This window comes from Bufo gargarizans, chromosome 2 (genome assembly GCF_014858855.1).
Source record: "Bufo gargarizans isolate SCDJY-AF-19 chromosome 2, ASM1485885v1, whole genome shotgun sequence".
Classification (NCBI taxonomy): Eukaryota; Metazoa; Chordata; class Amphibia; order Anura; family Bufonidae; genus Bufo; species Bufo gargarizans.
The window spans coordinates 495,354,297-495,368,525 of record NC_058081.1 but is presented as its reverse complement, the minus strand read 5'-3'; the positions used below and the strand labels follow the sequence as shown (position 1 = coordinate 495,368,525).

Below are 14,229 nucleotides of genomic sequence, written 5' to 3'. Positions count from 1 at the left end.
CCCCATAGAAATGAATGGATCCGGATTCAGTGCGTTCACCTCACGCATTGCGCCCGCGCGGAAAACTCGCTCGTGTGAAAGAGACCTAATACAGGATGTAACTCAGGATCAGTGCAGGATAAGAAATGTATGTGCAGATGAGTGAGTGCAGCTCTGGAGTATAATACAGGTGTATCTGGATTAGTACGGTATAATTATTGAAATGTGTGTACTCAGTGTTTCCACCACTTCTCAGTCCAATTTCGCTACACTTTGATTTAATGCATATGAGCTAATCAGTTGCTACTTTTAGTCAGTTGGGTCATGTGTATCCAACTCATCTAACGCCCGTTCTACCCTGTGTCAGCCCTCTACTGGTTTACTTACGGTCATAGGCCAAATGAGCAAATATCAAAGCAGCGTTTTTGTCTTGGGGAAGGGATGGGAGTGGAGATGTCTCTTCCTGTTTCAGAAAGTAGGTCTTTTACAGGAAAAGAAAACTTCCAAATATCCCATAGTGGCATAATAAATAATGTGATGTAATGGCAGCACAGGATGACAAGTGGGGTTACAGATGTTAAGGTGGTTGTCTAAATAAATTAGAGCCCGGGCAGCAGCTGTAAGCGTGTAAGAAGCTATACTTTTCTCCCCTGCACTCTTCCAGCATTGCGTTCTGGTACTGCAGAACTGGCGTCATTTTCCTGACTGCAGTGGTGACATTCTGCAAAGAAGGGTCACTGTGCCCCCGATCACTGGCCTGAGCTGTATACAGAACGTCACTGCTGCAGCCATGGTGTGCATGGATCGTCACCTCTGCACTCGGGACCAGAGTGTGACTCGGGCAGCAGAAGGGAGGAAAGTGAGAAGTATAGCTGCTTTCGTTATTTTATCACATTTAATACTGCCGCCGTTCACCTGTAAAGGGGTTATCCTCAGGATAGCTCGTCAGTATCTGATTGGTGGGGTCCAACACCTGGAGCCTCCACCGATCAGCTGCTTGAGAAGGCAGTAGCAATCGCAGTAGCGCTGCGGCCCTCTCTGAGCTCACCGAGCACAGTGCCAAACATTGTATAGCGGCTGTGCTTGGTATCGCCCATTCACTTCAATGGGGCTGAGCTACGCCTAGGACATGTGACACATGAACGTGACCTAGGCAAGGCTGTGAGAAGGTGGCGATCTCGGAAAACCCCCCTTAGTTACAGTGCATTTGAAAAGTCTTTAGAGACTCACTTTTTCACATTTTGTTATGTTGTGGCCTTGTGCTAAAAAAAAAAAAAAGTTTCCCCACATGATTCTACATTCAGTACCCCATAATGAGTAAGTAAAAAACTAAATTTGGGATTTTTTGGCAAATTTATTAAAAAGGAAAAACTATACATACATTACATTGCATCCTGTCTGATCCGGAGTTACATCCTGTATTGTACTCCAGAGCTGCACTCACTATTCTGCTGGTGGAGTCACTGTGTGCATACATAACATTACTCATCCTGAGTTACATCCTGTATTACACTCCAGAGCTGTACTCCCTATTCTGCTGGTGGAGTCACTGTGTACAAGCATTACTTATTCTGTACTGATCCTGAGTTACATCCTGTATTGTACTCCAGAGCTGTACTCGCTATTCTGCTGGTGGAGTCACTGTGTACATGCATTACTTATTCTGTACTGATCCTGAGTTACATCCTGTATTGTGCTCCAGAGCTGTACTCGCTATTCTGCTGGTGGAGTCACTGTGTACATGCATTACTTATTCTGTACTGATCCTGAGTTACATCCTGTATTGTACTCCACAGCTGCACTCACTATTCTGCTGGTGGAGTCAATGTGTACATACATTACATTACTTATCCTGTACTGATCCTTAGTTACATCCTGTATTACACTCCAGAGCTGTACTCACTATTCTGCTGGTGGAGTCACTGTGTACATGCATTACTTATTCTGTACTGATCCTGAGTTACATCCTGTATTGTACTCCAGAGCTGTACTCGCTATTCTGCTGGCGGAGTCACTGTGTACGTGCATTACTTATTCTGTACTGATCCTGAGTTACATCCTGTATTGTACTCCAGAGCTGTACTGACTATTCTGCTGGTGGAGTCACTGTGTACATACATTACATTACTTATCCGTTACTGATCCTGAGTTACATCCTGTATTGTACTCCAGAGCTGCACTCACTATTCTGCTGGTGGAGTCACTGTGTACAGACATTGCATTACTTGATTCTGTACTGATCCTTGCAGCGTTATTCTGTCCCTTTTAGGTGTGCGCAACCAAACAGAACGGAATACATTTTGGCGCACTCCGTTTAGTTCAGTTCGGTTTTGTCCCCATTGACAATGAATGGGGACAAAAGTGAAGCGTTTTCTTCCGCTATTGAGTTCCAGAGCTGCAACCACTATTTTGTTGGGACAGTTACTGTGTACAGACATTACATTACTCATAAATGTAACACAAAATACATGACTTACAATAAATATTTTTCATATGTCTACGTTGGGACAGGTTATGCTGACTATATATAATAAACCTCACATTAGCTGACATTGTCCTTTTTTTTTCCACAGCTGACAACACCAAATTTTCCAGTGGTGGTGAAAATGGGGCACGCTCACGCAGGAATGGGCAAGGTAAGAGAAGTGTCAGTGCTGTTTACATATGGAGTAGTGACATATTACAGAAACCACTTAGGGTCTCCCAGCTGTGCGCTCAAAATTACGCAAGCAAACCAGGTGCTTGTTTTGCATATTTCTGTGCCCAGATGGAAAGGGCTGTTCAGTTTTTTTTTTCTGGACTAAAGCTATGGAGTCTGTATTATGAGCATATGGCCATAAAAACGTTGACCATCTTTTGTGGTAACATTTTTGAGCAACCAGTAAAATGCAGGTACTAGTGAAGCACTGGTGAACCCCACAAGGCTTCATCTCCGTAGACCATACCAACTGTCCAATTAAAAAACTTCTCAGGTCATCTCTGGAAAGTGAGTCTGTCTTGCACATATAGTCCTTCCATTAGTAAAAATTAAATACTATTGATTTTTGTGATATTCGCTGGCAAACTTGTAAGTTTCGGGTTGTAGCTAATCCGAAATTATATAGCTGGTCCCAAGTACAAGTCTTAGTATACTGCTGGTATCAAGTTAAAATCGTATTCAATAAAACCACAGAGAACCCTCCTGTTGATTAGTATTGTATCAGAGGGAGTCTGTCAACCGAACTTACGTGCGGGGTGAGTATTCTTGGGTAGCTAGTGCCTTCACGAGGCGTCCCGCGTCTTCTTTGGCATCTTAAATCGCTTACCTCTCGATTTTTTTTTCTGCTACGCAGCTCTTCCGATTTTTGGTTGATTGTAGCCTTACCCGGACAAGGCCTCGGCGTCCCACGTGGAGTCTGGTGGTACTCTTCGCCTAGATAAGAAGATGCGGTTGTTTGCGCTGTCTCACCTAGTAACCTACACACGTGACCGGGATGTAGTTGAACCGGGAAAGAGGCCAGACCAGTGACGCAATGAAGTCTCTGATTAAGTAACCTTTTGTGCTGGAGCGCTCCGATTATAAGTATTCGTTATTAAGCTTTTTATAATCTTGAATAATTCCACTGTAAATCGAGGTAATAGTAAGTCCTCAAACTTCCTCAAACGCTTTTCGGGACATTTGGTCCCTTCATCAGTGGGATGCCGAGGACTTGTCCAGGTAAGGCTACAATCGACCAAAAATCAGAAGAGCTGCAATGAGAGGTGGTTTCAGCACATATTCGGCCCTGTTTTAGGCATCTGAACATACCCTAAAGATGTCCACAGGTAGATGACCACCAACCCACTGTGGGTCCCATCTCGGTTACTCAATTGGCCAAGATATCCCAGTGACTCAGGGTGCAATATTTCCATATGATTTTGATCCTTCGATCTTGAGCTGTATAGCAGGTTCATATGCTACCACTAATGTCTTGAAGATGCCATCATACAAAGAGGACTGTCCATGTGGCACTTACCCTTTAAAGGGAACCTGTCACCGGGATTTGATGTATAGAGCTGAGGACATCGGTTGCTAGATGGCCGCTAGCACATGTGCAATACCCATTCCCCATAGTTCTGTGTGCTTTTATTGTGTAAAAAAAACAATTTGATCCATATGCAAATTAACCTGATATGTGTCCTGTACGTGAGATGAGCCCAGCTCCGCCCGCATCCTCAGAATCTCCTCCTTGCTCCCCAACGTCAGAAAGCCAGAGTGCCGTAATCTCGCGATGCGCCAGCTAGCGCATGCACAGTGTCCTTCCCTGTGCTGGCATCAGCCTCAGGGAAGGAACTGCGCATGCGCTAGCTTGCGCATCGCGAGATTACGACGCTCTGGCTGTCTGACGCTGGGGAGCAAGGAGGAGATTCTGAGGATGCGGGGCGGAGCTGGGCTCCTTCACGCTGGACTCATCTCACGTACAAGACACATATCAGGTTAATTTGCATATGGATCAAATTGTTTTTTTTACACAATAAAAGCACACAGAGCTATGGGGACTGGGTATTGCGGATGTGCTAGCGGCCATCTAGCAACTCATGTCCTCAGCTCTATACATCAAATCCCGGTGACAGGTTCCCTTTAAAATTCACTATGGCACTTGTAAATTCACCCTCCCTTCAGGGATTCTAGGTTGAAAACAGTAAGTTTGTTGAATACCAAGTGTTAGATTTATGATGGTACAAAGTAAGCAGGACAGACGTGGTAATTCCGATGGCCCCACTGGGACGGTCCCTTCTGCTAACAACGGTCTATGGAAAACATTTCCTTCTACCACTGGGGGAACATTGTGTCTCTATCCACTGAAGCTGCGGATTAAATTGCCCTGGGTCGGAGAACAAGAGAACATTTCTAGTTGTGGATAAGTACTTTTTGTGCCTGTGAAATTATTACTAATGATGTATCGCTATAATTCAAGCGTTTTTCTAACACCTTGAATTGCCCAAATGAATGTAATCACCAGTGTCATCGACTACTGGGCCAGTCCTTGTAAAGTTTCCATTCTATGGTTCAACTGTAGAGTCAAACACCAAAGAAATATTGAGATGTGAAAGGGTACAGGACTTGTTATGCCAAATTGTTTCTGCTTGGATGTGGGAATTGTTCTTCTCACTTTTAAAATAAGACCTATTAACATCACAGGGATCAGGAAGTACGGATATTGATGAGCTGTGCTGTGTAATATTGAAATTCACAGACATTAATAGGATCTGACTAGGTTATTATGTGTTCTAGAATATTGGGTGGCCATAGAAAATGAGAAAATGTGTAAAGGTGGAGGATCTACCGACGGGTAACAACAAATGCTGATATGCTATTAATGTTACTACAACTCTCAATAGATAGATAGCCTTAAAATTTGCAGATGGCGACAAGACATTTTAGCCTTGTCGCTATTTGCGACAGGGCTGCCGCACTGTAGCTGAATATTGCCTATTCCTATCACACACAGTGCGGAGACACACAGGATCAACACCAGGTGTCATGGTGTGGGGCGCCATTAGCTACCATGGCTGTTCCCATCTGTTATTTGTGGAGGGAACATCCACCAGCCTTTTTTTTTTACTCTGGAGACAAGGATTTTCCAATGACATAATGCCTGCCTACAAACTGCCCGCACTACACACTGCACCTCTTCAGGCTATCCAGAAGCTCCCCTGGTCAGCTGGATCACCAGATTTCTCCCTCATCAAGAACGTCTGAGGCTGGATGTGGCGATAGACCTCCGATGCACCACCATATCTGAACTAAAGGTCCAAGTTGAAATAACTTTGAATGACATAGCACAGGAGGATGATGTCCAGCAAGTGTATGACCATTACTATGCCAGAGTGGCAGCTTGTACCACAACAAGAGGAGATGTCACCAAGTATGAATGTGACCCTCAACAGACACCCTGCTCCAGAACAGTATCTGATCATTTCAGTGAGTAAATTCCATAAAGGTGTCTCATCTGCCGCGGGTTTGTCCTTTACTCAGCCTGATGTATTTATGGAAACTAGAGAGACACCCACCATCTTCCCATGCATGTCTGGTGGGGAAACAATGGCCATTTTGTGGAGATTCACAATGACGTTCCAGTGAGTCCCTGTAATCGGCTTATACACACCAGACACACTGCAGCACACTGGGGCTTTTGTGCTATTGATTTTAACTTTTTGTCAGATTATGTGTGGTCTGGTACCCCCAAACTAGATCCCTAGTCACAAAATACACTAAAGTTATTTAAGATGGCAGGAACCCTTTCAGTATGATAAGGTATTTTATGACATAGTACCAATTAAAGGGACAGTACATCATTCCATCTCATCATTTGCTGTGCAGTTTAATGCAATGTAGTTTTTTTGTTACCAGCAATTTTAGTACAAGGAGAATTTGACCGTAGCGTCCTTTCGATGGCCACTCCCTACTCTGGTGGCCATTGAAAATAGTGGTTGGTCATGGATTGCAATAAGTGTCATGTAATAGTCCTGTATTACCTCTTTTTGTCCAGCAGAGGTGCTGTAAGGATAGACAGAATCTCTTTTTGTGAAACCAAGATACACAGACTGGTCCAGTGCATGGAGAAAAAAATGTAGAGAAGATGGATAAGAGCTAGATGTTAGAAATGGTACATAATAGGCTGGGCCTTATTATACATTTTGTATTGGAGCACAACAGATGGATCTTCCCCCATCCGTCTTCCGAACTATTCATTGACTATTTTCTAAATTTATATGGAAAGGCAAACGTTCCCAACTAGCTCATTTACTTTTATCTACAAAACCGGATTCCCAAAAAGTTGGGACACTAAACAAATTGTGAGTAAAAACTGAATGCAATGATGTGGAGATGGCAAATGTCAATATTTTATTTGTAATAGAACGTAGATGACAGATCAAACGTTTAATCCGAGTAAATGTATCATTTTAAAGGAAAAATAAGTTGATTCAAATTTTCACGGTGTCAACAAATCCCCAAAAAGTTGGGACAAGTAGCAATAAGAGGCTGGAAAAAGTAAATTTGAGCATAACGAAGAGCTGGAAGACCAATTAACACTAATTAGGTCAATTGACAACATGATTGGGTATAAAAAGAGCTTCTCAGAGTGGCAGTGTCTCTCAGAAGCCAAGATGGGTAGAGGATCACCAATTCCCACAATGTTGCGCAGAAAGATAGTGGAGCAATATCAGAAAGGTGTTACCCAGCGAAAAATTGCAAAGACTTTGCATCTATCATCATCAACTGTGCATAACATCATCCAAAGATTCAGAGAATCTGGAACAATCTCTGTGCGTAAGGGTCAAGGCCGTAAAACCATACTGGATGCCCGTGATCTCCGGGCCCTTAAACGACACTGCACCACAAACAGGAATGCTACTGTAAAGGAAATCACAGAATGGGCCCAGGAATACTTCCAGAAACCATTGTCAGTGAACACAATCCACCGTGCCATCCGCCGTTGCCAGCTGAAACTCTACAGTGCAAAGAAGAAGCCATTTCTAAGCAAGATCCACAAGCTCAGGCGTTTTCACTGGGCCAGGGATCATTTAAAATGGAGTGTGGCAAAATGGAAGACTGTTCTGTGGTCAGACGAGTCACGATTCAAAGTTCTTTTTGGAAATCTGGGACGCCATGTCATCCGGACCAAAGAGGACAAGGACAACCCAAGTTGTTATCAACGCTCAGTTCAGAAGCCTGCATCTCTGATGGTATGGGGTTGCATGAGTGCGTGTGGCATGGGCAGCTTGCATGTCTGGAAAGGCACCATCAATGCAGAAAAATATATTCAGGTTCTAGAACAACATATGCTCCCATCCAGACGTCATCTCTTTCAGGGAAGACCCTGCATTTTTCAACAAGATAATGCCAGACCACATTCTGCATCAATCACAACATCATGGCTGCGTAGGAGAAGGATCCGGGTACTGAAATGGCCAGTCTGCAGTCCAGATCTTTCACCTATAGAGAACATTTGGCGCATCATAAAGAGGAAGGTGCAACAAAGAAGGCCCAAGACGATTGAACAGTTAGAGGCCTGTATTAGACAAGAATGGGAGAGCATTCCTATTTCTAAACTTGAGAAACTGGTCTCCTCGGTCCCCAGACATCTGTTGAGTGTTGTAAGAAGAAGGGGAGATGCCACACAGTGGTGAAAATGGCCTTGTCCCAACTTTTTGGGGATTTGTTGACACCATGAAATTCTGATTCAACATATTTTTCCCTTAAAATGGTACATTTTCTCAGTTTAAACTTTTGTTCTGTGATTTATGTTCTATTCTGAATAAAATATTAGAAGTTGGCACCTCCACATCATTGCATTCAGTATTTATTCACGATTTGTATAGTGTCCCAACTTTTTGGGAATCCGGTTTGTAATAGTAGACAAACAGGAGGCCTAGAGATACCTGATGTTCACGCCTACTATAGGGCGCTTCATCTTAATAGATGGAACTGGTGCCTTGCAGCGCTGGAGTCCTGGGGTCGAATTCGACCAAGGACATCTGCATGGAGTTGTATTTTCTCTCCGTGTTTGCTTGGGTTTCCTCCGGGTTCTCTGGTTTCCTCCCACACTCCAAAGACATACTGATAGGGACCTTAGATTGTGAGCCCCGTTGGGGACAGTTGGATGCTAGTGTCTGTAAAGTGCTGTGGAATATAGTAGCGCTATATAAGTGCATACAATAAATAATAGAACTGAGCACCCCATTATAACTACATACGGTGCAACTTCTTGCAAAAGAAACCACTGGTCTCGTCTCTGGTTACCTCGTACCAAATTATACAACTTTTGAAAGGAACATGATGTTTAAATATATTCAGATGAGCCTGTAAGAGCAATTGGGGCGTTGCGGTTACTCCTAGAGGCTCTGTTCTCTCTGCAACTGCCGTGCGCTCTGCACTTTGATTGACTTTAGGAGAAGTCCTGTCAATCAAAGTGCAGAGGGCGCAGCAGTTGCAGAGAGAGCAAAGCCTCTAGGTGCAATGGCAATGCCCTGTTGCTCCTAGAGGGTCATTTGCATATATTAAAACTTCATTTTTCTCAGCAATGCGGGCACATATGAACACGGGACCAACACTGATGCCTTCCGCTGCCAAGTGCACATAATAATAATCTTTATTTATATAGCGCCAACATATTCCGCAGCGCCTTACAATTCAGGGGTTCATGTACAAACGGTCATAAATAACATAACAGACAAGTCGATTATTACAACAAGAGGAATGAGGGCTCTGCTCACAAGAGCTTACAATCTATGAGGGGATAGGGGTGACACAAATGGTAGAAGTGCTTGTTATGTATGATAGTCCAGCCATCTTGGGAGAATAGGGGAGCAGATATAAAGCCACATGAGCCGCACAGCTCGCACACCCCAAAGGCCGGCCCTGAATATAAGGCCACATGAGCCAGTCAGTGGCCAATATACAAAGTGCTTCTGGGTGCAGTGGAGGCTCAGCTTCAGGGAATGATAAATGGGCTATGGGAGGTTAGACCAAGGGAGGTGATAGGCCACCCTGAAAAGATGTGTTTTTAGCAAACGCTTAAAACTGTGCATGTTGTGATTAAGCCTGATTTCTTGGGGTAGGGCATTCAGCTCGGGAGAAATCTTGGAGCCGGGAGAGAGAGGTTTGGATTTTTGTGGCGGTCAGTCGTAAGTCATTGGCTGAACGAAGGGCACGGGTAGGGTGGTAGACAGAGATGAGGGAAGAGATGTAGGGCGAGGCAGCACTGTGGAGGGCTTTGTGGGTGAGGACGAGCAGTTTGAATTGGATTCTATAGTGTATGGGTAGCCAGTGCAATGACTGGCACAGGGCGGAGGCATCAGAGTAACAGGTCAGCCAGTTTGACAGGTACAAATCTGCTTATTCTTAATAAAGAATAAAAAAGAGAGCGAGAGGGGAGCACTCTGAATCTGGATTCGGGGACTGGCTGCTATACTATCTCAGCTTGAGAATTCCCTTCAGCTGAATGGACAAAGGCTTCTGGGAATTACAGCACTTTTTCCTATGCATGGCTGGAGGGGAGGAAACTCTTGAGATAGTGAGAGGTGCTCTGACACCAGAGACAGCTCCCTGCACAAGGAATCTCCGGTGATAACTGTCCATATGGGGACAGTGACATCACCGAGGCTTCCAGATGCATACATTCAGCAGAGACCAGTCATGGATGCCATATAGCATCTGTCACCCACAGCCTACTTAGCCGATTATGGCATCAGTTAAAGGGGCTGTCTCATTTGAGACAATGGAGGCATATTGCTAGGATATGCTCCCATTGTCTGATATGGGACCTGCACCTATCTCCTAAACGGAGCCCCGAAAGTGGTGGAGGGTGCACTGCTCAGCTGCCCTGCATTCATTTTTATGGGGCCGCTAAAAATAGATGAGCGCTGGCTCGGCATTTTCCGTCAGGCCCATAGAAGTGAATGGGAGTGGTAGTTGGTCATGCGTGTTGCGCTCCTATTAACTTCTATGGGGAGAGCACTTGGTGGTGGCCGGACCGGAGTCTTCTAGCCACCACTTTGGCCCGCTCCATTCTCGATATCAGACAATGGAGGCATATCCTAGCGACATGCCCCCATTGTCTTATATGAGACAACCCCTTTAAATGTTTTTTTGTTCTACTATGTTATTCCCTTCTTTTCTTTTCTTTTGCGGTATAATAATGTATACCAGTCAGACAGGGGCCAAGAATACACTCTTGTGACTTCCATCTGCCAACGAAAGCATAAGGACACTTTTAACGTGTATGTTGGGAGGTTTCCTGGCGCACGCTACTGGGGGATATGAAGGAATTATAGAAGTGAGAACAAATGGAACAAGGGATCTACTAACTCATGGAGAAGAGGCCTTGGAAAAAAACTGGGTGCTGTCAGAAGAGGTCTGTCATCTTCTGTCTGCAGGGTGGTGGCACACAGGCTGCTATCTGTGGACAGATACACAGCGCCCATCTTCCCATCTCCCAGTCCTTTTGATTTTTCATGTCTTATTCCGGCTCCTCCTGGTCGGCACATCGGCATTTTGATAAATATTTTTATAAGAGGAACAGGAGCTGGATAATGAATTTAAAATCCTCACCCCACTTCTCCCAGCCCCCAAATCGCGAACGTCTGTCCGGCCAAGTGATGTCATTGGCCTCCACTCCCACATGTAAGACAACAATCCTGATGCTCCCGTTGTGTTTTCCCAGCTGGATGGCTGCTTTGATAAGGAGTCTGTCGTAGATAGTGGTAAAAATAAATCCCTCGAGCACCACCAGAGCAGAACTTTATGGGAAGTCAGGCCATGTGGCTGTAATGTGACTGTCCTGTCAGAAATGCACAACCTTTTCTGGTCCGATGGGCCTCATTATCAGACTGAAACAATAACTCTTAACGGGCTTCCACTTCCAGGACACCGTCCTGTCAAGAAAATGGAGATCCCCTTCTCCCAAATTTGCCCTCTTCTCTGGAGAGGCCCATGTGTCTAGAAACCCCCACGCAGTGCACCATTAATGCTGCTGCACTGTGCACCATTGGAAGATACAAGCGAGCCATCACCTGACACAGACGAGCATGTTGGGGGGGCCACACAGAATGGCATCACGGCCCCAAGGGAGTGCAGCACCATCCTATATACCTGCTAGCTAAATGGAATTTTCCATGACTATTATCTACACTTATATAGTTACTTTGTACTGATTTGGAATTACAGTATATCCTGTCTTATACTCCATTCACATCCAGAGCTGCTTTTAAAATGTTGCTGCTTGCCAATGGAAACCAATGCTCCACAGACTGACATGTGTACTTATAGTTTATTTTAAATGTCTTAAAGGGGTTCCAAAAACCAGTACCCTGTTAGTGCATTCTGTTAATAGACAGCGCAGAGAGCGTCTCGCTCAAGGACTCGGCCTATCCATGCATTACATACACGTAGATAGCTCATTGATTTAAAAAAGGCCATGTAATACTTCATTTCTCCTGAGGTGGCGCTGAAGGAAGATGGAACACTTGCTCTGAGATTCCTCCACACATTATATCTGATCTCTGGAGATCCCAATGATCAGCTTATTTTAAAGGGGTTGTGTTCTCATGTCCAGACCTCTCAGACTGTCAGGATCCTCGTTGTTAATCAAGCTTACCTCCGCTGCTTGCCTCGGGTCCCTCCATGTAAGCTTCACGTTTGACGGCACTGCAGCCAGTCACTGACCACATCAGGGATCTGCTTCTTTTGTATAATGTGACCACTTGACACGAAGCAAGGGGAGCAGTGGCCAGTGATTGGCTGCAGCTGCATCAAACAGGAAGTTTACATGGAGGGACCCGAGACAATCAGCAGAGGACAATGAGAAAATGAGACGAGACCCAGCGCCAGGGATCAGGTAAGTATGATCATCAATGGGGGTCCCGCCAGATTAGTGCACAACCCATGACGAAAAGTGAAATATTAGAAGTAGGGGACACACTTGTGCCCAGTGTTTATAAACTGAGCAGCTAAATGTGGGTGGGACTGTTCTAGTATGATTGACATCTCTGGACCATGGTCCTGTACTGGGACATCACTATAATGATGACAGTGCAGGAAAAGGATGAAATTATCCTCCACAGTCAATGGGCAAGCATGGCTGACATGCCACCCTTAGATACCGTGCAGAAACAATGGTTGCTTACATCTACCTGGAAGCTCCCTGATGAAGAAGGCATACAGCTCTGCAACACAGTATACAACAGAAAGGTGCACAGCTCTTTGGCAACAGGAAAGCCGCTGCATTTTGAATGCAGCTCTGGATGACATAAAGAGTATAATTCACGATTAAAATGTTACAAGTGGAGTTTCCCTTTAATAGTTTTTTTTCAAAACGGGCACAAATTGGCCCATATGAGGCCTGGGTGAAAAAAGTTAGTCTTCCCAACCTGGCTTGTTAGAAACATGACATGTTTTTCAGGAAGAGGTCTTCAGGATGTGTTACCTAATGACCTGTGTGGCCTTTCTTGGCTCTGCTGAATAGCTGAGAGGGATCAAAAATAGGACTGGCAATCTACTCCCCCCCCCCCTGTTTAATGGGTACAATACCACCTAGTTGTTGTTTTGGGGGGGAAGCTTACAGCTATAAAGATGTTAAGGGAGCTGATCAGGTTGCCATTGAAGGGATTCTCCTATTTTATAAAGAGTATCCCTAATACTACATGCTCCAAAAAGCTATCAAGAAGGGAGATGTGGCTGGAATGATTACTGCAGAGAGAACAGTGAGAAACATCAAAGCAACCTGGGATTGGTTAAAAAACCCACCAGGAAGCTGATGAAACAGGAAGTTCTGCATGTAAACATCTGGCCTGGATGCAGTGAAGCTGAGAAAAGGGGAAGAAAAGTTCTCACATGGAAAAACAGGTTTATGGAGCATAAATATGTAGTGTTTTGAGTACTTCGCGCAGATAAAGAAATTTCTATGTGAAATTGGAGTATTGCCGGACCAGGGGTGGTGAGCCTACTTACCTGATCCATGCCATAGGGTTCCAGCTATGTGAACATCCTGTTTGACGCCGGCCACGTGAGCACTGCAGCCAATCTTTGGCTGCAGTGGTGATGTGTCATGTGGCCCAGTGACATGACACATTGGCTGCGGTGGTCATGTGACCAGTGTCAAACAGGATGCTAAAGCAGGGAGACCAGGACTGAGGCGCCCGAGGGGGTCCAGAACCCAGCGGTAGGGATCAGGTAAGTATGCACACCACTGAAGGTCTGGCCATGCCGGTGGAACTGAAAAAAAGTACACCAAGTGTGAACAAATCCTTTCATGCTCCCAATCTTCCCAGATTCATTGTTTGTAATGACTCCATAATGAATAAATTCTATTCAGTTCTTGAACTCCATGTGCTCATCCATACATCTCTGGGGCTCTGACTTGTCCTTTCAGTGACATATCATGGTCATCTAATTTCTGTCAAACTTGCACATTTGTAAACCACAAAGCTTGGGCGATGACTCAGAACTGATAATGGCCATCATGTGGTCTGGAATGTGCCACACGTGGGTCACTGTGCACTGCATGTGCTCATCCTCTGTACAACTGTACTGTGGAAATAATCAGATCCAGGAACATTTCTGATTCTGATTAAGTGGATCAGGTAATACCTGAGAGAGTCCGCCACCTGATAACATGGAATTTCCAGTTTTGGCTACCATATAACCCCCAAAATCTGCTAGCTATGACCCTGATCATTGCTAGATTATTGGAATTTCCATTTCATTGCTGCATTATCAACATCTTT

At 44.7% G+C, this 14,229-nt stretch overlaps 1 protein-coding gene across 2 annotated transcripts in view; it reads left to right on the top strand.

Annotated features, from left to right (window-relative positions):
- SYN3 (synapsin III) overlaps window positions 1–14,229 on the top strand; it is a 333,478-nt gene that overhangs the window by 291,847 nt on the left and 27,402 nt on the right. For both annotated transcript variants that reach the window (XM_044281210.1, XM_044281211.1), the window contains one exon: window positions 2,553–2,615. In XM_044281210.1, coding sequence (XP_044137145.1) covers window positions 2,553–2,615 — 63 coding nt within the window. The remainder of the gene's footprint in view (window positions 1–2,552; window positions 2,616–14,229) is intronic.